This window comes from Canis lupus, chromosome 27 (genome assembly GCF_011100685.1).
Source record: "Canis lupus familiaris isolate Mischka breed German Shepherd chromosome 27, alternate assembly UU_Cfam_GSD_1.0, whole genome shotgun sequence".
NCBI classification, from domain to species: Eukaryota; Metazoa; Chordata; class Mammalia; order Carnivora; family Canidae; genus Canis; species Canis lupus.
The window spans coordinates 5,724,320-5,752,060 of NC_049248.1; the positions used below are offsets into that span (position 1 = coordinate 5,724,320).

The 27,741-nt window shown below is 37.0% G+C and overlaps 2 protein-coding genes across 8 annotated transcripts in view; one reads left to right on the forward strand and one right to left on the reverse strand.

Annotated features, from left to right (window-relative positions):
- Nucleotides 1-26,277, reverse strand: part of C27H12orf4 (chromosome 27 C12orf4 homolog) — a 46,532-nt gene extending 20,255 nt beyond the window's left edge. For 3 of the 6 annotated variants that reach the window (XR_005379755.1, XM_038576519.1, XM_038576516.1), the window contains exons 1-7: nt 26,123-26,277; nt 24,323-24,517; nt 22,307-22,452; nt 12,287-12,468; nt 7,870-7,969; nt 7,648-7,769; nt 1,520-1,626 (exon numbers count right to left, since the gene is read on the reverse strand). Coding sequence is in view for 5 of the 6 variants with exons in the window: in XM_038576519.1 (XP_038432447.1) it covers nt 1,520-1,626; nt 7,648-7,769; nt 7,870-7,969; nt 12,287-12,468; nt 22,307-22,452; nt 24,323-24,500 (835 nt within the window). In the remaining variant the exon portion in view is untranslated. Of the gene's footprint in view, nt 1-1,519; nt 1,627-7,647; nt 7,770-7,869; nt 7,970-12,286; nt 12,469-22,306; nt 22,453-24,322; nt 24,518-25,434; nt 25,586-25,753; nt 25,869-26,122 lie in introns of those variants that run through there. The other 3 variants (XM_038576517.1, XM_038576518.1, XM_038576520.1) reach the window with 3 other exon arrangements.
- A 175-nt stretch (nt 26,278-26,452) lies between these two features.
- The window catches only part of RAD51AP1 (RAD51 associated protein 1), a 38,139-nt gene continuing 36,850 nt past the window's right edge, over nt 26,453-27,741 (forward strand). The window contains exons 1-2 of one of the 2 annotated variants that reach the window (XM_038576521.1): nt 26,453-26,527; nt 26,615-26,670. In XM_038576521.1, coding sequence (XP_038432449.1) covers nt 26,654-26,670 — 17 coding nt within the window. In that variant the 5' untranslated portion in view covers nt 26,453-26,527; nt 26,615-26,653. The other variant, XM_038576522.1, reaches the window with a different exon arrangement.

The window sequence follows — 27,741 nt, forward strand, 5'->3', positions numbered from 1 at the left end:
CTGTGCTACAAATAATTAGAAATAGGCTTTCCAATTTCCAATTCTAATAACTATTCAGATTTAACCTATTTTTTAAAAATAATGTTATTTTTTATTATTAGCTAAAACAAAATGTATAGCCAACAAACTATAGGAGCAAGACATACTTTTTCTTTATTTTAAATTTTAGTTAATATACAGTGCAATATTGGTTTCTGGAGTAGAATTCAGTGATTCGTCACTTACATGCAACACCCAGTGCAAATCACAAGTACACTCCTTAATCCCCATCTCCCACCAGCCCATCCCCCACTACCTCCCTCCATCAACCCTCAGTTTGTTCTCTATCATTAAGAATCATTAAGAATCTCTTAAGGCTTATTTCCCTCTCTATTTTTTTCCTTTTCCTCCTTTCCATATGTTCATCTGTTTTCTTTCTAAAATTCCACATATGACTGAGATCATATGGTATTTGTCTTTCCCTGACTTATTTCACTTAGTGTAATACACTCTAGCTCTGCCCCCATTGTTGCAAATGGCAAGCTTTCTTTTTTTGAGGGATGAGTAATATTCCACTGTACGTATATATACCACATCTTCTTTATCCATTCATTGGTTGATAGACATTTGGGCTTTCTCCATAGTTTAGTTATTGTTGATAATGCTACTATAAACATGGGGTGCATGTACCCCTTTGAATCTGTAGTTTTGTATCCTTTGGGTAAATACTCAGTAGTACAATTGCTGGACTGTAGGGTAGCTCTATTTTTAACTTTTTTGAGGAACCTCCAAACTGTTCTCCAGAGTGACTGCATCAGTTTGCATTCCTACCAACAGTGCAAGAGGGTTCACCTTTCTCGGCATCCTCACCAACACCTGTTGTTTCTCATGTTGTTAATTTTAGCCATTATGACAGGTGTGAGGTGGTATCTCATTGTGATTTTGATTTGTATTTCCCTGATGATGAGTGAGGCTGATCATCTTTTCATGTGTCTGTAAACCATCTGGGTATCTTCTTTGGAAAAGTGCTTATTCATGTCTTCTGCCCATTTCTTAACTGCATTATTTGTTTTTTGGGTGTTAAGTTTGATAAGTTCTTTATGGATTTGGGATACTAACTAACTTGTATCTGTCAGTTGTCATTTTAGTTTTGCTGCTTCCTTCACTGTGCAAAAGCTTTTTATCTTGATGAAGTTCCAATAGTTCATTTTTGCTTAAGTTTCTCTTGCCTCTCGTGACAGGTCTAGTAAGAAGTTGCTATGGCTGAAGTCAAAAAAGTTTCTGCCTATGTTCTACTCTAGGATTTTGATGGTTTCCCATCTCACATGTAGGTCTTTTATCCATTTTGAATTTATTTTTGTATATGGTGTAAGAAAGTGCTCCAGTTTCATTCTTCTGACTTGCTGGGAGCAGGACATAATTTGTAATTAAAAACAACAAGGGTACCTTGTACTCATATGCTAGGGATTTTTCTCTTACAGCATAAAAAAAGCTTCCCAAGATACAATAAATTATGCCTACAAAAAATGAATTCACTTACCTAAGTGAATGGTAAAACTTTCTTCCAACTTTCTCTGCTCCTCATAAATCCTTCCATTTGCTTCTACAGATTCTCTAAACTGACTCGGTTGAACTTTAATTTCCTCACTGAAATTAATAAAATTATTCAAATGCTTTGTCTATTTGTCAAGAATTTTTCTTGAAGGAAAGAAGGTTTACAATGCAATGACACAAAATGAAAGTTGAGAGTACCACTTAATTTATTCCTAAACTACTCCTTAATCTATGGTAACAAGGGAGAAGCATAAACACCAAAATTTTTCTTTTTTTATGTATATTTTTTATTGGAGTTCGATATGCCAACAAATAGCATAACACCCAGTGCTCATCCCATCAAGTGACCCCTCAGTGCCCGTCACCCAGTCACCCCAACCCCCTGCTCACCTCCCCTTCCACTACCACTTATTCATTTCCCAGAGTTAGGTGTGTCTCATGTTCTGTCACCATCACTGATATTTCCCACTCATTTTCTACACCAAAATTTCTTAAAAATCCTTACTTGTTCTTTCATTTCCTTACAGTAAGTAATGCACATGATTATTTCTAGTTATTAGAATATCAACTCATGTGGTCTAAGAATGATTAAATGAAGTGATTTACATTTTAAAATGGCAAATTTAAAACAATACATCCTCTATCAAGGCTGGCTCTAGGCAAAACTAAAAATATAGATGAAGTATGGGACGTCTGGGTGGCTCAGTGGTTGAGCACCTGCCTTCAGCTCAGGTCCTGATCCCAGGGTCAAATCCCGTATCAGGCTCTCTACAGGGAGCCTGCTTCTCTCTCTGCCTATGTCTCTGCCTCTCTCTCTGGGTTTCTCATCAATAAATAAGTAAAATCTTTAAAAAAAATAGGTGAAGTGATAGAAACAAAAATTTAAAATTAATAAGTCAAATAAAGGAATAATAAAAAAGATGAAGTTCATTTTGATGTATTCACATCTTCTATTTTTTTAATTTTTCCCTGTTTTTTTTTCCCTACTCTGTTCTTAGTTATTTGCTCTACTCTGTTCTTGCTTATTTGCCGAAAAGGTTTCCAAATAGGTGCTGTATGATTGTATAACTGTAAATTCAAATTTCATGGTATGAAGATGATCTAAGTCTATGATAGTCATTTTCGACTACATTTTTGGGGTTATTCCAAACAGGTTACATTAGATTCACTAACTTTATTAGTTTATGTGGGAAACTAAAACATAAAAATAAATTTATATTAATAAAACTTTCTTATTGTAGGATGCGAAAAGCCACAAGAAAGTGTTGTTCCCACCCTAACAATAAGAAAAAGTCAGATAATCTATAAAATCATAACTTTTCTGAAATTTGAGGTAACATGGCAACCAAGTAAACTCAATTCTAAAGTGTAAAACCCCTCCAAGGGCAGACAGGAGACATAGTTTTCATTTTGGACAGAGCATGGTAGAAAGGAGTTGCTGTAATTTAAGAAGGTAAGAAGAAATCGCTAAAATATTAATGAACTCTTAAAGGCCAAGCATGGGCTAGCGTGTAAATTTAGAATAGCTATGAGCCTCAGGCACAAGGGAAGTTTGCATGTACTTGCAAATTCTTTTCCATTGGCCTCCACCAGGTGTTTCCAAGGAAACACTGAAGAGTGCAGGAGACAAGAGAGACCTTTCAGTGGCACAGGTAGAAATGCTAAGAATGCTCCAAACCCAAGCCCCAAATATATGGGAAGTGCCCAAGACTGAAGCTTGAAAAAGACAACAAAGACCTGTTTCCTACCCCCAACTATGAGTCTAGCACCAAAGTCACAAACAATAATGGTCTATTGTTGTTAAAACAGCATAGAGAGAACAACAGCATCGAGAGAGACCTCATGCTGTGGCACAGGCCTGCAAGACTCCTAAAAGCAGAGGATGGAAGAGAATGACAAGGAAAAATCTTCAAGAACCCAAAACCCCACTCTAAGTACCAGGCAGCAGCTTACTATAGTAGAAAGTGAAGCCTGTGGTATCACTGAAGGAACAGAAACCAAACTCAGCTCAACTACTGACTAGGTTGACATGACCTTCACATTAAGGCCCTGTTCATTTCTGGACATAAGTATTATTTATCTTAGTCTTACACACAATTTCCAACATTTATCTTTTAAAAAAAAAGAGAGAGAGAGACCCCAAAAACGTGAGCAAAAGAAACAAATAACTCATTGTCAAGAGATAAAGCAATTAACAGACACAGACTGAGAGATGACCCAGATACTGAGTTGCAAAGAAAAAGACTTTCACATAATGATGACAACTATGCTAAAAGATCTATTGGAAAACAATGCACAAGGACACATATGGAATTTCAGCAAAAAGAGAAAGGAAATTTAAGTACTAGAAATAAAAACATGACATCAGATTGATGATCACAAATATCAATTCCTTTGACAGGCTCATCAGCAGATCACCAACTCATTTTATGACACCACCATTACCCTGATGCCAAAACCAAATGAAGATCTTATAAGAAAAACAGAACTATACATCATCATATACATAAGACATATTTATTCATTATTTTACAGTATATTTCCTTATATATGATGTATATGAAACAATATATAACATGAATACTTACTTTATATAAAATTTCTAGAATACTAGTGAGCAATAAAAAGAAAAGAACCATTCATAAATGAAACATGAATAAGTCATAAAAGCATTATGATAAGTGAAAGTAAAACACAAACTGCTTGTAACAGTTTGATTCTACTTAAAAGACATTCTGATTAAAAAATTGTGGTAAAATATATGTAACATAAAATTTATCATCCTAACTTAAAAAAAAAAAAAAAGACATTCTGAAAAAAAATGAAAACTGCAGGGACAGAAAAATCAGAGCAGGTTGACATAAGCTGGGAAGAAGAAAGGAGTAAGTTATAAAGGTAGAAAAGTGAAATGCCGTATCTTGAATGTAGTGACGATTTCATGACAGTTAAGTTTGTCAAAACTCATCTAAATGTAAATTGAAAAGAGATAAATTTTAATTTGTATAATTTACCCTTCAGTAGGCCTGACTTTTTCTTCTTCTTAGTATCATAATTTTTTAAAAAATTTAAAGTCAATTAGCCAACTTATGGTACATCATTAGTTTCAGATTAGCTGTTTTAAAAAAGCAAAAATAATGGCTAAAAATAAATTGCCACTTTTATCAACTTCTTATAGGAATTCTATATGGAGTTGAGTTGAACATAAGTTTCCGTTGCCCAAGGAAATTGCTATTAAAAGAAAAGCAAAACCCTACCTTAGAAATCAATAATACATTATATGTTAATTAACTGAATTTAACTAAAATCTAAAAAATTAATGACAAAAAAAGAGAAAAGAAAAACTGACAAAGTCACAGTAAAAACATTCTTTTCCTAGGACTATTTGTAAAAGTAGTGTCAGCTAACGTCCAATATGTATACAATGGAATTGATTCTAGAGATTGAATTTCGGAAACTAGAGCAGCAAAGCAAGAGATAATGTTTAAACAAGGGGCTTTCTCAGCTTCCTGAAATGTGTGACTCTCCACATTTCTGATCACAACATACAGTATATACTTTATATTCTGGCTTAATACACACATTTATTTATGGAAAACTTCATGCATGATGTGCTTTTCTATTTTTTTTCTTATTCTACTCTGCTGTACTCCGTTCCATTTCATTTCATTTTATTGCTGTTTTTAAAAGTCTGACTGGAAAGTAAAGAATCTAGAATGGTCCCAACAGACTGCAGCCAGCAGTTTGAGAAACACCATTGTACATTATAGGATACAGATGTTCCCAACCCATCTTTCTATCCACTTCCCCCTTTGTATTACATTCATTATTTTTAAAAATTTTTATTATTTTTATTTGAAATGAAGAGTATAGTCAAATATGTTGGTATCAAGGATGTTATTCCATTTCTTTTTTATTTATTTATTTATTTATTTTTATTTTTTTATTTTTTAAAAATTTTTATTTATTTATGATAGTCACACAGAGACACAGAGAGAGAAAGAGAGGCAGAGACATAGGCAGAGGGAGAAGCAGGCTCCATGCACCGGGAGCCCGACGTGGGATTCGATCCCGGGTCTCCAGGATCACGCCCTGGGCCAAAGGCAGGCGTTAAACCGCTGCACCACCCAGGGATCCCTATTCCATTTCTAATCATAAAAAATTGTTTAAATATTTCTAAGGTGTTGTCTAGGAGAAAATAAGGCAAATGAAAGATTATAATGTTTGGGTAAGAGGTAATATAGAAATCAGACAAACAGCTTAGTGATAATTCATCCATCTGCCTATGGTCCACCCATCCTATAACTATTGAGCAGGTCTTATGTGCTTCTTATATTAAGAGGTAGACCCTTGGCAAGGATCTGAGTATACAACAGTAGAAAAAAACAGACATGACTTTCAACTTCAAGGCAAGACTAGTAGGGGAGACCAACATTATATAAATAAAATGCTATTTCTAAATGTTTAGGGCAAATATCAGGCAAATACTGGGAATAGGATTATTACACTATACTAGGAACATTTCCAGTTGAATATATTTTAAGATTTGAAAGAAAGAAATTCTCTCTTTTTTTTTTTTTTTTTTTTAGAAAGAAATTCTCAAACATACGAGTATACAACCAGGAAATAACATAGGCACTGTCAAGCTCTAGGGCAATATATGAAATATAATGTCAACACCAAAGAAACAAACGATCCAATCATGAAATGGGCAAAAGACATGAACAGAAATCTCACAGAGGAAGACATAGACATGGCCAACACGCACATGAGAAAATGCTCTGCATCACTTGCCATCAGGGAAATACAAATCAAAACCACAATGAGATACCACCTCACACCAGTGAGAATGGGGAAAATTAACAAGGCAGGAAACCACAAATGTTGGAGAGGATACGGAGAAAAGGGAACCCTCTTACACTGTTGGTGGGAAGGTGAACTGGTGCAGCCACTCTGGAAAACTGTGTGGAGGTTCCTCAAAGAGTTAAAAATATACCTGCCCTACGACCCAGCAATTGCACTGTTGGGGATTTACCCCAAAGATACAGATGCAATGAAACGCCAGGACACCTGCACCCCAATGTTTATAGCAGCAATGTCCACAACAGCCAAACTGTGGAAGGAGCCTTGGTGCCCACTGACAGATGAATGGATAAAGAAGCTGTGGTCTATGTATACAATGGAATATTACTCAGCCATTAGAAATGACAAATACCCACCATTTGCTTCAACGTGGATGGAACTGGAGGTTATTATGCTGAGTGAAGTAAGTCAATAGGAGAAGGACAAATGTTATATGGTATCATTCATTTGAGGAATATAAATAATAGTAAAAGGGAATAGAAGGGAAGGGAGAGGAAATGGGTAGGAAATATCAGAAAGGGAGACAGAACATAAAGAGTCCTAACTCTGGGAAACGAACTAGGGGTGGTGGAAGGGGAGGAGGGGGGGAGGTGGGGGTGAATGGGTGACGGGCACTGAGGGGGCACTTGATGGGATGAGCACTGGGTGTTATCCTGTATGTTGGCAAATTGAACACCAATAAAAAATAAATTTATTATTAAAAAAAAGAAAAGAAATATAATGCATTTAGGTCATCAGGTGCCGTACAAGTTATGAATTAAAGAAGTCCTCTATTCTCCTTTTCTACCTTGTATACACTTCTATTACTGCACACATCATTCTACACAGCATTATTTTATTTATAGGTCTGTCTCTCTAGAATATAAGCTCCACATACATAGGCATCATCTTTGGTTTTCTGCTTAGATAGTGTATTGCATTTAAGATGTATTTGGCCAATGCTTATTGCACTGAACAGAAGCCAATTTAAAACAAACAAGAGATAGTAGTTGGGGTATTTAGGTATATACACTTAAGAGATTTATAGCTAAGTTCTAGGGAGGGGAAATCACTATTTTAAGCCAACCAATTAACCCCTCTCTCAAATAATCCACATAATTCCAGATAACACCAAAGGTGTTAGAAATATAAAATTATCTTGAACTGTTATTGGTAACCTAAAAATAGTTACGACTAAAAGGTTCAATTTTACAATACACAAAAACTCTTACTAACAATGAACTTTCATCCGATAAGAACAATAGATGGTAATACCTGAGGGAGCTGTTGTTGGGGTTTTTTAGGTCTTGATGAAGTTTTATCACCCATTCCTGATACTCTTGCTTTTGGATGGCAGTTGATTGTTTTAATTCATTGGACCATTTATTTTCTAAGTCCTAAAAAGAAAGAGTATACCAAGTGGTGAATTTTTTTTTTACAAACATAAGTAAAAACAAAATGTAACTATATATCTAAAAATCACTGTATTTCACTTACTTGCTGGGATTCAAAATGCTGAGCAGCCAGTGAGTTTACATCTTGATCGGTCAGTGATTTTCCCAATTCCTGCATCACTTTTTCCATTTCGATGCCTTGTCTAAAACATAAATGAGTGCATCAGACATACTCATAAAGTCTTTAAGGGGTATGGCCACTCGATTCACTGAACAACCTCTACAAAGCAAAAATAAAATTTTTCATTTATAGGAATATGTCCAGCAATGGCAATCAACTGTAATACCTGGAAAGCACTTTGAAGCCTTGGAAATGGGGATGTGGGAATACTGATAAGGTCATATAACACATCATTTGTACAGCTAAATCTTTATCTAAATTTAATGCATAAGTGAAATCAGCAGTCAAAATCTAGGCAATCTTTCAATTTCCATGACTAATGTTTGAAACTAGACTCCTTTCTCATCTGCAGATTTCCTCAAAGAAGATACTCCACAACTTCAGCTTTAATACATTTTCTACTTATATGCACAGGAGTTAAAGTGACTTCAAACTTTGAAAGTTAGCTTGCCTGAAGCTGTCAATTAGGTTCTAAGAATCAAACTGGTAATTAAGTCACAAAGTTCTCTTTATGGGGGAATATATAACATATATTCTAAAGATATGTTTTAGTCTTATCTTCTTCATCTGTGCAGAAATTAAACATGGTTTTCCCAGAAGAAAAACTAATCACTGATGTTAGAAGTTCAGACACCAGTTATTTATGGGAGAGAGGGGCTGTGACTAGCTGGGCCTTCTGCAGTGCTGAAAATACTTCATTTCTTGAGCTTAGTGACGGTTACATGGGTATGCTCACTTTATAAAAATGTAATGAAATGTACACCTACAGTTTGTCTTTTCTGTATGTTATATTTTAAGTTCTTAAAAAAATTTCAAATTAAAATATTATCTTCAAATATAAGTGTCTTTAAAAAGTTTGTTCTAAAATATACTTCAAACAAATGTGGAAAGAATAAAGACATGAACTAAAAGGATTTTACTGTCACTCTAATTAATTTAATTACTTTTAAAAGAGATCTTATGCTTACTTATAACAACTAATTAAGACACTTATATGCATATGATAAATAAAACTCATTTATATGTTATACATTTATACATTTCTAGATTTGCCTTCTAGGATTAAGTATTCAAGACCATTTAGTTTCTACTTAATTCTAATGCAGATGACCTCATTAACTTTTTATAACTATTGGGGGCCAGGTGCTTGCAAGTGAGATTTTTATTTAAAGCAGAATGAATTGCTAAACAGTTATAAATACAAACTTTGATATAAATAGATTAATATTTTACATTATGCATGTTCCCTCTAGTGGATAAAAGGTATCATTGCCATTTTTAAGTTTTAAAGATTCAAGATCTTTAAATATCAATAAATAAATATCTTTAAAATATTTCTACCTTAAATCTGGTTTGCTAACAGCAGCAAATTAATAGCAAGGAAAAAAAGACAAATAAATAATTCAACAAAAGAAATTCCATGAACATTTATTTCATGCTAAACATGTCAGAAGTGAAAGTAGCTTATGATATAGTTAATGATACAATATGCATTTTCTCAGATTAAGATCAAAGGGAATTTTATTATCTAGTCTATCTAACTAGATATTGGCTCAGTATGTCGGGTCTGACAATTCTAACAATCTGAAAATTATCTTGAAGACACTTAGAAAAAGCTAACAGTCTTATAACAACAACAACAAAAAACAAACAGAAAAAAACGATTATGCTGTGGCTGAGAAACTGTCTTTTAAAGATGTAAAGTAGGATTAAAATGAAAAGAGAAATAGGAAAATGTGTCACCTGCTCATGCATTGGGTAAATGAATTTCGTGAACTTCCACAGATACCAATGAATTCCAACTAGCCTTAAGTTATACTGTTCACCTTTACAATTACCTACCTCAGAAGGAACATAACTTATTTTTCCCTTTCAAGCTAATAGTTTGGGTGTGCGGAGAATAAACTACAAACTACTGTCAAAATAAATGTATTTGAATATTGTTTATGTTTAAAAGAAAAAAGAAAAGCAAAACCTCTTCAAGAAATTGGGCCAAAGGACATCTCAATAAATAACATAAATCCAAACAAACTCCTACTAAAAAGCTATTCCACAATAGAAAAAAGAGGTATGAAGTATCAGTAAACGCAGATAATTCGGAAGTTAATGCAGCTTCCCAAAAGGTGAAGAATCACATGGCTAGGAATCTTCTGATTTAGAATACTGATGGCCAGAAATGGAATTTTCTGTGAGGTGCAGTTGAGTAGGTAGCAAAGTTGGCCACATTCAGAGTAGCTGACCAGCTAAATGAAAGTACTGGTCATGGCTATTGATATGGACTATGGATAGCCAAGCTGAAAAATTTTTAATATACCTAAATAGGTAGAATGAGGACAGTACCAGAAAACCTGGGATTCAAGAGTAGATTCAGAATGAGTTGACGGTTATATTATTTGAAGCCTTGGTAGGAAAAAAACAAATAAATGAAGTTCAACAGAAAGTAATTAGGTATTAGATAATTCTACTTCCATATATACTTTCATCTATATTTCATTCTTGTTCTAAAAAATAAATTCACAGTTTTACTGGCTACATACTAAAGGACTAAAAAAAAAAAAATCAAATTTTTGTCTTCCTCAGGAACACAGCTTAAACTCTTTAGCTGATGGCAACTATGCATACCACTGGTATCTCATGTAGAAAGGAATAAACTGCCTCGATACAGCTGATCAGCAAAGCTAAATCCATATGGCGTGACAAAAGTCAAAATATCAAGTTCTTTCTGACAGGGACAGTTCTAATATTTTACTGGATAGGAAAATAAAAGGTGAAGAGAGTAGAATTGTTATAAAAATGTTTGAATTTATGCAATACAGTAAAAATGCTGATCTGGCACAGAGAAGAGTATTTTTCAGGAAAAAATTATTAAATCCATTTGCTTATGATTTTTGTATTTTAAATTTTCTTAACTGTGACAACCCTCAAAGTAACAGATTATTCTCATCTTGCTAGTCCCAAAGTTTTCCAATGAAAAGCAAACGAGAACCAGAAGCAAACCAGTACATCATTTTAAATTTACTACCTTGAGACAGAGTATCAAGTTAGTCACAAAAAATACATGTGATTTCAGGTCCTACTGTACTGTACAATCAAAGAGATTTCACATCAGCCACTCAAAACATCTTAATGCCATGTAAGTCCTAAGTGAATGTTTTTATAAGGTAATTACCATAAGCTAGATTAAAATGGATTGTCTAGAAGAAGCATATCCTGATTATTATTACATTTTTGTAGAACTGCTAGGAAGCAATCTGGAAAGTCATGTTTTAAAATAAATGATGCTAGCAATTTTTTACTTACTCTGAAGGGAAAAAAATGAATCACAAAAGCATTGTTTGCAATACCGTCTGCAATGAATTAAGATAGAATTAAAATGTCTTGGAATAATACTAGTGCTATATTTTCCCATCATGTAAATAAACTTATAAAAATGAACTGAAAGAGACCATGAAGTTGGTAATAATAGGGTTTAAATAGGTTCTGAATAGGGATAGAGCATGGTTAAGTGGTTAAAAGCTTTGGAGTGGAGCTCTGACTTCAAATTCCAGCTTGTTCTCAGACAAGTTATTTAACTTATTTAAGCCTCATTTTCCTCATCTGTAAAAGGGGTGATAATAGTAGGGTTGTGGTAAGAATCAAACAAGATAGAGCATCTGTTATGGACTGCATGTTTGTGTCCCCCCAAATTTGTATGTTGCAACTCTAATCCCCAATGTGATGATATTTGGAAGTGGGGCCTAATAGGTTTCAATGAAGTCATGAGGTTGGAGCCCTCATGGAATTACTGTCTAGAGCTCTCTCTCTGGAAGAGATGCATCAGGACCACACAATGAGTGAAGGCCATGGGAGTGCACACTGAGAAGGCACCAGTCTATAAGCCAGGAGATGGGTCTTCCAGATACCAAATCTGCTGGCATCTTGACCTTGAAGGACCTACCTCCAGAACTGGGAGATATAAATATCTCTCGTTTAAGCCATTTAGTCTATGGCGTTTTGTTACAGCATCTAAGCAGGCTAAGACAATCATCTGAAGCACTTTGCACATGGCCTAGAACAGAGCAAATCTTCAATAAGAGGTAAACTATTGCTCTTATTAGAAATAATATCTAAAGCCTCCATTAGTTATTCAGGTAAATCACTTGAGAAGTTTTATAAACCTCTGAGGACTTCCCAGTTGGAATTATACATTGAAACACAGAAGAAAATTAGTTTCTGATATTAGAGAATTTTTTTCTATTTTATTCTCTAGTTTTACAATTAAATGAAAACCAATTGTTATGCAGCCATCATATCTGACAATGGAACATTTAATTATGATAGTGCAAGAAATTTGAAATACCTCTCTCGTAATTTTTTCAGCTCCACATCTCTTTCACCAATCAGTTCTGAGATACTAACAAAGTAATTATGTTCCAAATTTAGGAGAGTTTCAGAGGCCGGAGAGTGGATTAGGTCATGGTATACATCTGCAAAATCTTCATCCCAGCTGGGCTCTTCAGGCCTTGCATGCTCTAAGGTGGTCTACAAGATGACACACAGACATTCTTAAATCATGATACGGCATTTTCATTTACTATGCTACTAGACGAGTAACTATATTACGAATCCATTTTTGTACATCAGACACGGATAGAGACCTCCTATTTACATATGTGTACATATATAAGGTTATATAGGTTATATAGGATTATATAGGTTATAGAGGATTATTTAAGTATACAAAAAATATGGAAAGATATAAACTAAGTTGTAATGAGTCACCTAGAGGCAGGGATGAGCAAGGGGTGCTAATGTGAAGGAAGGGATAGGAAGTGCCCCTTGTTGAAAAAAAATTAAGGATGCTATGATCTCATTTCTGTAAAATAACGCACACAGACACACACGAAGATGACCAACAAAATGCTAATGGTGGCTGTTTCAGGAGAGTGGAATTTATGATGACCTTTATATTATATTATTATAATTAGAAAAAAGCTTCTAATTATTAAAAAATACACTGCTAAAAAGGTTTTATAGAATATACATTTAGAAAATGAGGTTACAGGGATCCCTGGGTGGCTCAGCAGTTAAGCATCATGCTCAGGGCATGATCCAGGAGACCCGGGATTGAGTCCCACATCAGGCTCCCCACATGGAGCCTGCTTCTCCCTCTGCCTGTGTCTCTGCCTCTTTCTCTCTCTCTCTCTCTCTCTCTCTCTCTGTGTGTCTCTCATGAGTAAATAAATAAAATCTTTAATAAAAAGAAAATGAGGTTACATATATTGTCTACATATGTAGTCACATGTTTAGTGATGCAATGACAATGAAAACCCAATTCATGTGTAGGATTTTACATCGAGGCAAGACAAACCTATGCAATTTTCTTATTTTGACTTTTTCTAGTATTCTGCATTCTTCTTAAGGGAGAAAAACCACAAGAGACTCTTAACCATAGTAAGCAAACTGCAGCCTGCTGGAGGAGAGAGGAGTGAGGAGATGGGGTAATTGAGTAATGGCATTAAGGAAGACACATGATGTGATGAGTACTGGGTGTTATATGCAACTGATAAATTACTGAACACTACATCTGAAACTAATAATGTTGGCTAATTGAATTTAAATTAAAAAAATAAAATGCTTTTAAGAATATGAAATCTCTTAACAATATGCTTTTAAGAATATGAAAAACAGTAGCTATCAAACTGATAAAGGACTGAGTAAATACTGGTAAACAAGAAAAACAGAAACATGGGAAGAGGCAAAATGGGGATACCCTCAGCACACACGCAGATCCATCCAGGGAAGTGTGCACATAAATCCATCTGGGGAGGTCTAGACACCTGTCCCAAGGACCTGACATATGTCAATACATCAGACAGACACAATGCTTTATAGGTGAGAAAAATGATTGAGCAGTCTTTTGCCAAAGACCATACAATTTAATGGCAAAAGTAGAAATAACACAAAGGATTTAATGTTTTTTCCATTATTGATCTTTGGAGACAAACACCTGTAAAAAAAAGAACAATCTAAAAAAAAAAAAAAGAACAATCTGAACTCTTCCCTTTTCTTACCAATGAAAATATTAAAAATTGTAACCAGTGACATAACTCAGAGTAATAATTTACCTAAAAATAAAACAAGTGGACAAATCACAGAAACAGGTATCTTGAACCCTGTCAATCAGTAGGTAAACCTTTCCCCCTTGTTTTCTCTCACTCATACTTCAATCAACTGCCAGTTCAGAAGGGAAGAGTTTAAGGTGACTAGCTGAAATCTGAACATGGATTTTACCTGCCCTAATGCCTCTGAAAACTTGAAAGCACATTCTGGTAACTGCTCTAAGGATTTAAACAGCCCATGCAACTTAAGCTTAGTTAAAAATTCACTTCAGGTTCAGGCTAAAACTTTGTACAGGAGCCTGTAAGAGATCATTGGGATCTGCTTGCCCATACATAGTACCAGATCAGATATTCAGGAATCCCACTAACCAGATCAGCTTAACTACAATAACTGGCAGCATCAATTTAAAACTCAAGTGTAGAGCAAGCCCTATGAATAGGTAGAAGCACTAAACAGAATTTTCCCTAACATAACTCATGCCATTCCCTCAGGAGAGAGGATACTAGGAACGGAATTGTGATGGCTGAGGGGAATAGGGACAATGAGTAAAGGTCTGCAGAGAGAAAACTATTTCATGTCCAGGCCATTATGTCTCCACCTCCACCTTCCCCGCATCAAGCTTTGGCTCCGAGTTCACAGACTTCCTCCTTTCTGTTCTACCTCCTGCCATCAGCCTGGGTTACTTGGATGTCCGTGTGGATAACCCAATCCAATGCCCTGTCTCTTGCTTCCCTGAACTTATCTTTACTAAGTCTTCTGCTCCCTCCAATCACCCATTCTGTATCATCCCCAGGAACAGCTCAGCCTCTAAAATTGAAACATTCAGTCTCTGACTATAACATCCAATCAAGATTCACATTCAATTACTCCCAGGTAATTGGTTCTTTAACCTCATCAGGATCTCCACTGCACAGATCCACCTACTTATATTTATTTTACCAAGCATTAAGTCCTGCCCAGCTTCACTTTATTCCTTAAGTAGTTAGGAAATGGTCTAGCATTCAAATATTGTCTTGCCAAAATCCTCAAATCTCTTGACTGATCCCTTTCTCTTGCCCACCTAACAAAACTCTAATCTTACTCCTCTCCTGTGCCTGCAGTCAGGCTGTAGAACGCTGCAGCAGAAAAACTACAAAACTGTAAAGTTTATGATGACAGATTTCCCTTTCCCTTCAGTGATGCCCTTGTAATCCTGTTTTTCTAGTCAGTTCTCTCTTCAAATATCCAACTGTGTCATCAGTTCCCCACCTCATCTAAACATGTGGCCTGTCTTTTATTTCCCAGATAAAGTAGAAGCAGTTAGAAGAAAATGTCCTCAAACTCCCTGCTACTAAAGCAGTAAACTTTTGAGAATCTATATCCATCTTTTTCTCCTTCCTTTCTGCCATAACCAAGGAAGTGTCCCTCCTCCCAGGCAAGATTAAGTATCTACTTGAGTTCTGGATTCTATCTGTTCTAGTCTTCATCTCTACCATTGTAAACAAACCTCTGACCTTGTGTTCTTATTTTGCAAGTGTCTCATCCTTCTTTTCTATGCAAGCAAGCTTCTTGTGCTATCTTTTTTTTTTTTTTCTTCTTGTGCTATCTATACTCATTCTATTTCCACACTTCCACACATTCTTAAAGTCACTGAAATCTAGTTTCAGCTCCGGCAATCCATTAAAAACTGATCCTGCCACAGATAAGATTACTTGATAAACCCAATGGACATCTTTGAGTCTTTTCCTCACTTCATTTTTTTGGAAGCATTTGACATTATGGACTATTCCTTCCTTCTTGGCATCTCTTTTTTCTCAACTTTCATGAGACCATAATCTCCTGTTTTCTTTCTACTCCCTGGGCCAATTCCTCTCTTCCCTTTGCAGTCTTTTTTCTCTATTCATCCCTTAAGTATTAGTGCGTTCATTTATTTGTATATTCTTACATCTTCTTCTCCTTTTTTTTTTTTTTGCCACCCTTCTATACCATCTATTCAACCCATACCAAAGAACTGTTATTTTCAGGCACTGGGCGAGGTGCCAGAGCTATAGCAGAGAATACACTATACATTTTCAGATGGCTATCCACACAAATAGGAGATATAGATAAGTCAATAGATAATAGACAATTATAATACAGGGTTTCATTGGGATTCTGAGCAGGCATGTACTATTCTCCTTCTACATAATCACTTTGGGCAATTACATTCATTCCATGACTTCACAATTCATCTATGTATGAATGACTCCCATACCCATGTCTCCAATCCAATCATCTTTCCTGAGTGCCAGGTGTACAAAGCTAAGTGCTTATGAGGTATCTCCACATGGGTGTCTTGTAGGCACTTCACATATCCTTTACACTGAAATTTGCTTCTCAGGTAAAAGGAGCTCATGTGAAGAAAGCCACCATTTCCTCAGTTGTCTAAGCCAGAAATCTGAGCCAAGTAATCTTTTATCTTTGAGTATCAGCTTAAATATTACCACCTTAGAGAAGAGTTCTTTAATCCCATATAAATTAGGTTCTCCCAACCCATATCTTCTCCTTCATGGTTCTCTAGGATGGCACTCATTTCCTTAGTAACATTTTGAAAATTATAATTTATGTACTTATTAACTGTTTTTTTTTCATTACCATTACATGGGAATAAGGATCAGATTTGATATTATGTTGATATATCCCCAGTGCCTAGCACAGGATCAACACACAATGTTTGCTGAATAAACAAATATATGAATGGAAAGTTATCTTCTCTTTATCTCTACTATCATTACTCTAGACTAAGCTTTCATCATTTCTTTCCTAACTACAACAGTCTTCTAACTTATTCTAATATTTCTCCCTTGCAGGATAAACTTTTCACCCTGATGCACTGAACTGTTCCTGAAGTGCAAATATGATAATCATCTTACTCTGCTAAACTTTTTTTTAAAAAGATTTTATTTATTCATGAGAATACACAGAGAGGGGAGAGAAGGAGAGAGAGTGAGAGAGAGAGAGAGAAAGGCAGAGACACAGGCAGAGGGAGAAGCAGGCTCCATGCAGGGAGCCCGACGTGGGACTCAATATGGGGTCTCCAGGATCATGCCCTGGGCTGAAGGCGGCACTAAATCGCTGAGCCACCCTCGCTGCCCTGCTAAATTCTCTCTCTCTTTTTTTAAATGATTTTATTTATTTTTCATAGAGACCGAGAGAGAGAGAGAGAGAGAGAGAGGCAGAGGCAGAGGGAGAAGCAGGCTCCATGCAGGGAGCCCGATGTGGGACTCGATCCAGGGTCCCCAGGGTCAAACCCCGGGCTGCAGGCAGCGCTAAACCACTGCGCCACCGGGGCTGCCCAACTCTTTTAAAGCTGCTCATTATCTTTGGCATAAATTCAAAACCCAAGGTGGTGTGCAAGACTCTTTCTTGGCCATTCTGAACTTCTTTCAGTTTTTCTAATGTGTCATGGGCTCTCTCACCTCACCCTTTGCCTAGGATATTCTTTCTATACTCTCCCACCATATACCTTTCACCTATTTCCAACTAATCTTTCAGGTCTCAACTCAATTTTTCTTTCCTGGAGGAAGCTTTCCTGACATACTCTAGACTAAAATAGGTATACCTACTCTGTACTCTCCTAGCACTCTGTCTCATATCATAGCACTCATCACATTCCACTGCATTTAATTTTAAATATCTGCTGTCAGTCTGTATACTCTGAAGGTAAGAACTGTGTCTATTTTGTTTTTGCTTATCCCAAGTGCCTAACATAATATCTGATATCTAACAGAAGCTCAGTACACATTTGATGAATGGATGAATACAAAGAGACTTGAGAAGAGAATACTGAAATGGAAGATTATGGCACCAACGAAAATAAATAGCCAACTTCACAATTTTGCCAACAACTGGCTCCATTTGTCTTTCATTAACTATCCAAGCCTCTTCTCATTATTTTAAAAAATTAATGCCATAGCAAAAGATACAGCTACATAAGATTCTTAGAGGCTGGAAACAGAACAAGATGCCTAGAAATAGCTTCTATGACAGTCAACAAAAAAAGGAAACAGAGAAGAAAACAGAATTACTCCACACAGTAGGGATTAAGAGTCACAGACACTTTAGTAGGCCATCAGAACCTGCCATACGAGGCAAGTACATCCATTAAAGTACACAATGGTCCTCCATATGGAAGTTCCTTATACAACAGCAACGTACACCTCTGCAGTGATGGGACAGACCATCCTCCCTTGTAGCCATGTCTCACTGTATCACCTAAAGGTATAATCACTTATATTTATAATGATTATTTGGGGTCTTCAAAGTTAGAACTGAATTTTATATACTGTGTTTAAGAAAGCAAGCAAATGTGTACTACAATCTTTATTTAAAAAATCTTTTAAGTTTATTTATTTTTTAGTAATCTAGATCAGAGGTGCACAACTCCTCCTACTGAGCCAGCCAGGAGCTCCTATACTACATTTTTAAAAGACCTTCGTTAAAAGGTGGTTAAGGCAAAGATTCACAATTTAAATATATTAGCATCTGAAATATCTAATAAGTCCATTTATAGTAAATGGAGCTCATTCCTTCATAACCAGGGTAATCAGTACTACCGTAAACATTATGCTATTTCAACTTTTTACTGATGGCTCAGTTATTCTCTGGTTGCTGAAATACTGTTTATTCATATACTACAGCGATACGTTAGCCCTCTTCTGTCCCATCCTCTACTCCATTCTGCTTCCACTATCACGGTCTGCTGCTCATCATACTTGGATTCTTCTAATCACAATCCAGCAGCTTCTAATCTCTGCCGGTTCTTTGGCGATCTGCAACATAGCTTCCTTTTCTATTTTAATTCCTTCTTTTTAGTCACCTATTTCTACATTTCTTGAACTTGTACTAGCTGTTTGGCTTTTATAATTTTCACAGCCAGTGGCAGCCCAAATACATCCAGTGGGTATAACAATATTTGAGTCCTTTCAGTTATTTTCCTGACAGCCAATATTTCCTTTTTTTACTGTTAGAATTAACTTCTTTGCTCTTTCTTTCCTTAATTCTTTAAAAACAAACAAGCAACTATAGTTCTAGAATCCTGGCATTGCTAGAAAGCTGAACTCAATAACAAGAGGTGCTATGTATCTACTAAATTTGCAGAGGGTGAGGACAGAGTATTTGCTCAATTGAGGCTTGTTGATTTTAATTCACTATAAATCTATAATTCTTATGATTAAATGACTAAGTATAAAGTGTTCTTAGTTTTATTAATATTACTCCTATTACTATTGTTGTAATCATTAATCTGGTAGATAGTCAAATTCCTATTTTTAGGATGTATAATGTACAAAAGAATAAGGAAAACCATTAAGTTAATGAATATGGTAATAATTTTTTATGATAATATAAACACTTGTGCATTTATTGACCTAACATCTGTGAAGTTTTCTCTTTGGTTATACAAAATTAGGAGCGAGAAGAGGTTCTGCTTCCAGATTTTGTATCAAAACAACAGCAATCCTATAAGAGGGATTGACTGCTTTTTACAAGAACTCTTGACCACTCTTCTTCCCTCAACTTCTCTACATGCTCCCATTTACCCTGATCCCAACACTGATTGCACAGTGTTACTGGCTACAGATTTGTCTCTTTCTACTAGATTATAAGCTCCCTGAAGGCAGACTTATTATCCTCAGCTGTGTACCCAACCCATTTTAGATGTACAAAAAGTACTGCTTGAATAAATTCAGTGGAATTATTCTTTTACTATATCTTACAGCTTTATTCCCTTTTATCATCAGAAAGATTAGGTTTCTTTAAATAGTAATTATTACAGGCATATCTTTTTTTAATGCAACAACTGTATTCTTAGCATTTAAGATAATACATGTAAATAGCGTCATCTTTTAAACATACTAGGAAACCTTAAGGGGCATGAAGCAAACTGCTTTGAACAACAAAATATGACCCCATAAAATTGATCTTCAAATTCTTACAGGCCAAGTTGCTTAAAGTGGGATGTAATTCACTCATGATAGTCTGCAATTATTGAATCTGTTTATGTAGTTTTGTTTCTGGCTCTCTAACTAAAATGTAAATTTCATCTTGTGTCTGTCTGTCTTGCTCACTGTTTTATGTCCAGTACCTGGCATGTAGTAGATTCTCAACATCAATTTAATCTTATCAATTCTGAGATGCATATATATATACATATTTTTTTTACAACTCAGAGAAATCAGAATGCATCTTGTGAACCAACTCCTGGTTTTGTTGATCTGTTCCACAGTTGTTCTGGTCTCAATTTCATTGAGTTCTGCTCGAATCTTTATTAACTCTCTTCTTCTGCTGGGTGTAGGATCTATTTGCTGTTTTTTTCTCTAGCTCCTTTAGGTATAAGGTTAGCTTTTGTATTTGAGTTCTTTCCAGTTTTTGGATGTATTGCGATGTATTTCCCCCTCAGGATTGCTTTTGCTGTATCCCAAAGATTTTCACTGGTTGTATCTTCATTCTCATCAATATTACTCAGTCATTAGAAACGACAAATACCCACCATTTGCTTCGACATGGATGGAACTCTGAGGGTATTATGCTGAGTGAAATAAGTCAATCAGAGAAGGACAAACATTATATGGTCTCATTCATTTGGGGAATATAAAAAATAGTGAAAGGAAATAAAGGGGAAAGGAGAAAAAATGAGTGGGAAATATCAGAAAGGGAGACAGATCATAGGAAACGAACTGGGGGTGGTGGAAGGGGAGCTGGATGGGGGGGTGGGGGTGACTGGGTGACGGGCACTGAGGTGGGCACTTGACGGGATGAGCACTGGGTGTTATTCTATATGTTGACAAATTGAACACCAATAAAAAATAAATTGATAAAAAAAGAAACAAACAAAAAGAATGCATCTTGTACTGATGGCAGCTTGGTATTCTATTACTGCTTAATTGGTAGTAGTGTTCTATCTCTGTAGTAAATAATGATGTGTGCTATGACCAAAGGCATCTTAGATTTTATAAAATAAGATGTAATAATTTAAATGGGAAAATGATAACATTATGTAACTATAAAAACAATAGTAAGAGGGCGCCTGGATGGGTTGAGGGACTCTTAATTTCAGCTCAAATCATGATCTCAGGGTCGTGAGATCGAGCCCCATGTAGGGCTCTGCACTGAATTTGCAGCCTGCTTAAGATTCTCTCTCTTCCTCTGTCCTCTTGTCCTCTACTCATCCTCTCTCTCTCTCTCTCAAAAAAAAAAAAAAAAAAAGGCAATAACAATAGTGAGGATAAGTAAGAGGACAAAACTGGAGGATATTATGCTGAGTGAAATAAGTCAATTGGAGAAGGACAAACATTATATGGTCTCATTCATTTGGGGAATATAAGAATTAGTGAAAGGGAATAAAGGGAAAAGAGAGAAAATGAGTGAAAATATCAGTGAGGGTGACAAAACATGAGAGACACCTAACTCTGGGAAACGAACAAGGGGTAGTGGAAAGGGAGGTGGGCGGGGGGTTGGGATGACTGGGTGATGGGCACTGAGGGAGGTACTTGGTGGGATGAGCACTGGGTGTTATACTATATGATGGCAAATTGAACTCCAATAAAAAAAATTAAAAAAAAAAAAGTAAGAGGACAAAAGTAAAAGCTTAAAATGGGCACCTGGGTGGCTAAGCCAGTGAAGCATCTGTATTCAGCTCAGCTTGTAATCTCTCCTGGGATTGAGCCCCGATTGGGGGTCCCTGCTTAAAGGGGAGTCTGCTTCTCCCTTTGCTACCCTCCCTTCCCAGCTTGTGCACGTGTGCACTCTACCTCTCAGATAAATAAATAAAATCTTTAACAACAACAACAAAAAAGTAAAAGCTTAAAATGAACTACTGTTAGTTTAAGATTGCCAGATAAAATACAGGTCACCTGGTTAAATTAGAATTTCAGATAAGAAAAAAATAAATGTTACTATAAGTAACATATAATATGTGGGATATACTTACACTAAAAAAATTATTCATTCTTTGAGATTTGGATGCCCTGTATTTTAAATTATTAAATCTGCCGACCTTTGCCTGTTAGAAATAGAAGTAGCTCCTCTTTTACAAAGACATTACATAAAGTGTTTGGTGTTCACCCTAACATAGGAATGAGGCACACGAACATCAATATAGATCATATATCATGGAATAACGTCTTGTATGTGGAGAAAAAAAGATTCCACAACTGTTTCAGTATTACTTTTACCAATTTAAAAGCTTTATCAAAGCCCAGAATATCTCTGAAATTTACAATCTGATCTATTTTCTTACCTCAGCATAAGCTTTGGCCCATGAACTGGCCAGCTGATGTAAATCTACTTCACCCGATTTCACAGCTTCCAGGGATGCCTCGGCGTCTCTGTCATAATCTCTTAGAGATTCTTCTTCTATAAACTGGCTCAGAGCTTCTTTTAAGTCTGTAACAGGGACAATATATGCCAACATCAGCAAAATCCCAATATAAACAAGGAATGTTTTACCTGGATAAGCATTCCAATGTGAAATTTTATCAAACCTGTATCCTGAACAAATGCCTAAAGACAATAAAATTAGTGTGGGGATCATTTGACTAGTTTGACAATTATTTTTCTTTATTACTACAGACAATTGCATTGAGAATGGTCAAAATTCTTAACTCTTATGTATAACCTTGACACTAAAAACATTACTTTCTTGAATCTGATTCTTCAGTTTGAAACTAATCAGGTAAAAGCACATAAAGAAAAATCTACAGATTTTGAGGGTCTGAAGGTTACTGTATTTAAATGAAAAACAGTTTCCAAATATAGAGTTACATTCTTTGAGTTTGAAAGAGAAATTGGATGATCAGCTTATTAAAGTGGAATTGGGATGATCTAAATTCCAGCTTTAGAGACACTACTCAGAGATTGTATAATGGAAATAGTACAGGGATAGAAATCAGGATACTTGTGTTTTGGTTTTGGCTCTGTCACTATGTTTGTAACTTTAGATCAGTGGTTCTCAATTTTTAGCATGCATCAGAATTCCCTGGAGAGCTTATTGAAATAGATTGCCACCCTCAGAGTGTCTGATTCTGAAAGAATGGGGTGAGGCCCAAGAATGTGCATTTCTAACAAGGTTCCAGGTGATGCTGTAGCATCTGATCAAGGAATAACCTTTGGGAACCACTGCCTTAGGCAAACAATTTAACTTTTCAGTGTATCGGTTTTCTTATTTATATAATGAGATTGTATTAAAAAGTTCCTAGATTTCCTTATAACTGTTTCTATGATCCAACATATTCTTTTTGAAAAACGATTTTATTTATTTATTCATGAGAGACACAGAGAGACGCAGAGACATAGGCAGAGGGAGAAGCAGGCTCCCTGCAGGGAGCCCGACCGATGTGAGACTGGATCCCGGGACTCCAGGATCATGCCCTGAGCTGAAGGCAGATGCTCAACTGCTGAGCCACCCAGGTGTCCCGATCCAACATATTCTTAGCTTAAAATGTTTTTCTCATCTGTGAGATAGAACATATAGACCTTTTAAAAATGATTTAGTACAGATGACCTTATGGAATTCATTTAGGCAAGCAAAAATTATTCAAAGATTAGTACTCCTTCTCTTCTATGACATCTCAGGAATTGAGGACCAGATCATTAAAAGGGCAATGTATTTAGCAATACAATTCTATAATATCATAATTAGTGATAGTTGAAATGGATCTACCCAACTAAATTAAGAGATTAGGTGTTCTAACCCAAACTTTGTAACTAATTTTTCATCATATAAATTAATTTTCATATATTTATTTATTTTTAATTTGTTTTAAAGTAGGTTCCACACCCAGCATGGAGCCCAACATGGGGCTGGAACTCATAACCCTGAGATCAAGACCTGAGCTGAGATCAGGAGTCAGACACTTAACCAAATGAGTCACCCCCGTGCCCCTATAAATCAAATTTTATAAAAAATTGCCTAATAAACAACTATAAGGGTTACAGAAAAAACAACACTCAATAAAACAAAGGCCTGGGGAATCTTTTTCTTCTTGGAAGCAGTTAAAGTTTTCTAATATGAGATGTCTAAGGAAAGAGACTATCAGAAATCAGTCCTCAGGGCACCTCAGTGGCTCAGCTAGTTAAATATCTGCCTCTTGATTTTGGCTAAGGTCATGATCTCATGGGTCATGAGATCAAGGCCTGTGTTGGGCTCTGTGCTCAGCAGGGAGTCAGCGTGAAGATTCTCCCCCTCTATTCCTCCCCACCACTCTCCCTCTCTCTAAAATAAATACATAAATCTTTTTTAAAAATCACTTCTCACCTTTTTCTATAAAGCATGGTAAACTGTGCAGCAGCATCAGACGCCCGTGTAAATGACTGGCATTTTCTTGAACAGGAAATTTGAGAGGCACCTTCAGTTCTAAGCACTGACTTCCTACTTTGAATTTATACACAAATTCCCTCTCTCTGTTGCAGAATCTTTCTATGCTTTTCTTCATCTTCTTTGGCAGGATTTCTATAGAACAAACAAACAAAACCTCAGGTGGTTATAAGTCCATAAAAATCATAGTCTCATCATTGTTGTACCACTTTTAAGAAAATGTTCCATCACTTGGTAATTTTGTTTGTGTGATTGGGAGCTAATTATTCTAGGCTTTCCTATCCTTAGCCCTGTATTTTCACCTTCATGAAGAAAATTGAAGTGCTTCTTCTTTTTTTTAATGAAAAAAAATTTCCTTTAAACTTCACTTAGGAAAAAACAACAACATCATATCCATAAAGTACTTTGCATTCCTAGGCAGAGTTCTCAAGAACAGAAAGAGAACATGAGAAGAGCAGAGAAGATTCTTAGGAGGAGATGAATGGGTGGAAAGATATAGAGGCTATGAAATAACTGGTGAATACAAAGTCAAATAAATAGATCCGGGACCAAGAAGTGATCTTGAAGATCCTAGATGTTGTGAACATGAGATCTTATTGGACATGGATGGAAGAAAGATGGTGTTGGAAAGATTTCCATGTGGGAAAAAGACATACAAAAAAGGACAGGATATCCCCAAAGGTAAATTGGACACTTTTCAAAAAGAAGAAAATCTGGCCACAAAAAGTAAGAATTGGTATCGATTAAGGATTTATTTACCAGCTTCCTCACTGGACTCCATCTCTATGCTTTTCATCATCAAATCAGTTTTCACAGTATTCTCTATGCTGAAGTTACAGTAATCTTTCCAAAGAGCTTATTTGATTATATTGCTCATCTGCTTAAAGCCTTTTGATCATATTCCATTGCTCTCGGGACAAAATTCAAACCCCTTTACCCAGTGTACAATGCTTCTGTCTGTATTTCGAGGCCTCCCCCCCAACACCTACACCCCTCAACACCCCAACACACAAACCATTTTCCAGGCAAAAACCTTTCTTTCCACTTCCCACCTTTTTGAATGCTTTTTCTTTGCCTAGAGCAGCACTCTTACTGCTTTTCTTTCCTTGGATAACAACCACTCAGGTTCTTCAGGTCTCCGCATAGATGGGCACCGGGGAGTCTTTTAATTTGTGGGATTGTCATAAGGATTAATAGAATGACAGATATGAAACGTCTGACAAAAAAAGATGATCAACAGATTGAAAACTAGTAATAATAAAAGAAGTTCTCTAAGAACTTAACAAAAAAAAAATCGCAGATTGCTGATTGAGTACACATGATGAAGACAAAAGCAGTAAAGGAACACCGTAAAAGGGGACTGAAACTTACGGATAAATAGGTTTATGATCTAATCTTGTTTAGATTCAATATTTCCGATCCACAAAAACCATTAGCTCCGGTTTCAAACGGTTCAAGATTTAAATTTATGGTCTGAAACTTTAGTTCCCTCTCCCCACTTTTTTTTTTTTTTTTTTTTTTTTTAAGCAGGGGTGAAATTAGGAAAGGTTTCCCAGGCAAACTGGGGACGGGAGGAGGAGAGAGCTGGACAGAACTCCTGCGGCCAACAGGGTGCGGGTTCTGCGTGCAGGAAGGGGAGGGCAGGCTGCCAGCGCGAGAAACTCCGGCCGAGGGGGAACACCCGCTCCACTAGGCGGGTTCGGTCTGAACGGGCTTCCTCGCTTTGGGTTCTGGGCTCACCTTCCGGTTCCGAAGCCCCGCGCGGGCTGCACACTCGGAGCTGTCAAGGAGCTGCGGCGCAGGGAACATCAGCTGACTTACTCGCCTATCTGTGGGCTGTAAAAACTGCTTCAGCAGATTCGCCCGTACCTTTTCCTCTTTCCCGGCACTCTGTAGAAAATTCCTCGGCCTCAGTGCCCCCTTTTTCCATAACGCCCCAATGTAATCATGTAAAAAATGTAAAAAAGGTGTATTTCTACTGTTATTATGAATCTCAGAGAAGGCGTAAAAAAAAAAAAAATTCACTGTCGTGGCGAAAGTTGCAGCGGCAAAGCAGAGACTCGGCTTTGGGAGAACGGATGCGGAAGGGCAGTGCCTTGGGCACGGCGTCCTCTCAGAGCGCATGCGCAGCGGCAAGGATGGCCGGTAATCATTGGACGGCTGGGGGCTGGGGGCGGAGAGCGTCTGGGTCTGGTTTTGCGCGGGAATTGAAACCGCCACTCCTGCCAACAGGAACTTGAAAGCTGCGAGTTTTCCGTCGCGGAGGCGACCATGGTGCGTCCTGTGAGGTGAGTAGTTCATGACAGCAGCGAGGACCGGGGAGAAAAGGCAGGAGGAAGGTGTAGGGAGCTTCGTCTGCACACGATTGGGTGGAAAGGGCCGGATAGAGCCGAGGGTAGCGCGGGTGGGATGGGGTGGACGGTTTCTGGGAAGCTCTCGGGTCTCCACCGAGAGTCGCCGAATCCGCAGAAGCATCCGGCGTACCAGCCTTTCCTTCTCTTTGCCTCCCTTCACAGCTATTGCGGATTCTTTGACCCGCTCCATTGAAATAAGCCCTGGTCGTGTTAGCACTCGAATGGCGCTTTACATTTCGCCGAGCGCCTACTTAGGTGTCATTTCAAATTTTCTTTTCTTTCTTTTCTTTTTTTTTTTTTTTTTTTTTAGCAGTTTAGGTATCCCTATTTTTGATCTGTTTAGAGTACTAGGCGTAAAGGCCAAGCTAGCCGAGTCGCACAGCTACTGAGTGGCAGGATAACACACCCAAATCCTCGGCTCCGGATCCCCCTGCTTTCCGTTATACCATTTGAAACCATTCTTGTGCTTAACCACGGTGGAGTGCTATGGAGGCCTAGAGTCAGCCATTCACTGGGAAAGTTGCTCGGTGTATATACTTCTATACTGTGCTGCTGGTGACTGGTTACATCCTAGTCAAGGGTGCGGTGAGGGGCCGCAAAGAAATACTGCAAAGTGATAGAGAGTGAGCAGAAGGAGAGCCTTACTTTAAAAAGTGTCGTTAGGGTGTGCCTCTCTGCAAAGGTAAGACGTGATCTGAGACATGAATCCTGAGAAGGAGCTTGCCAGGGAAAATCTGGCTCTGAGCTTGACTGTTGGAGAAACTGGAAGAAGGCCACTGAAGCTGTAGCATTAGCAAGCAGTGGGAGGAATTGTAGCGGATTAGGGCACATAGGCAGGGGCCAGAGTAGGGAGGACCTTGTAGGCTTTAGGAGGAGGAAAGCTGGACAGAGCTCCTGCCGAGTTTGGATTTTATCCTACGGACAATGGGAAGTCAACGGAGAGTTTTAAGTAGAGCAGACAGCTCTAATTTTGGTTTTATAAAATTCACTGGCTCCTGGTGGAGA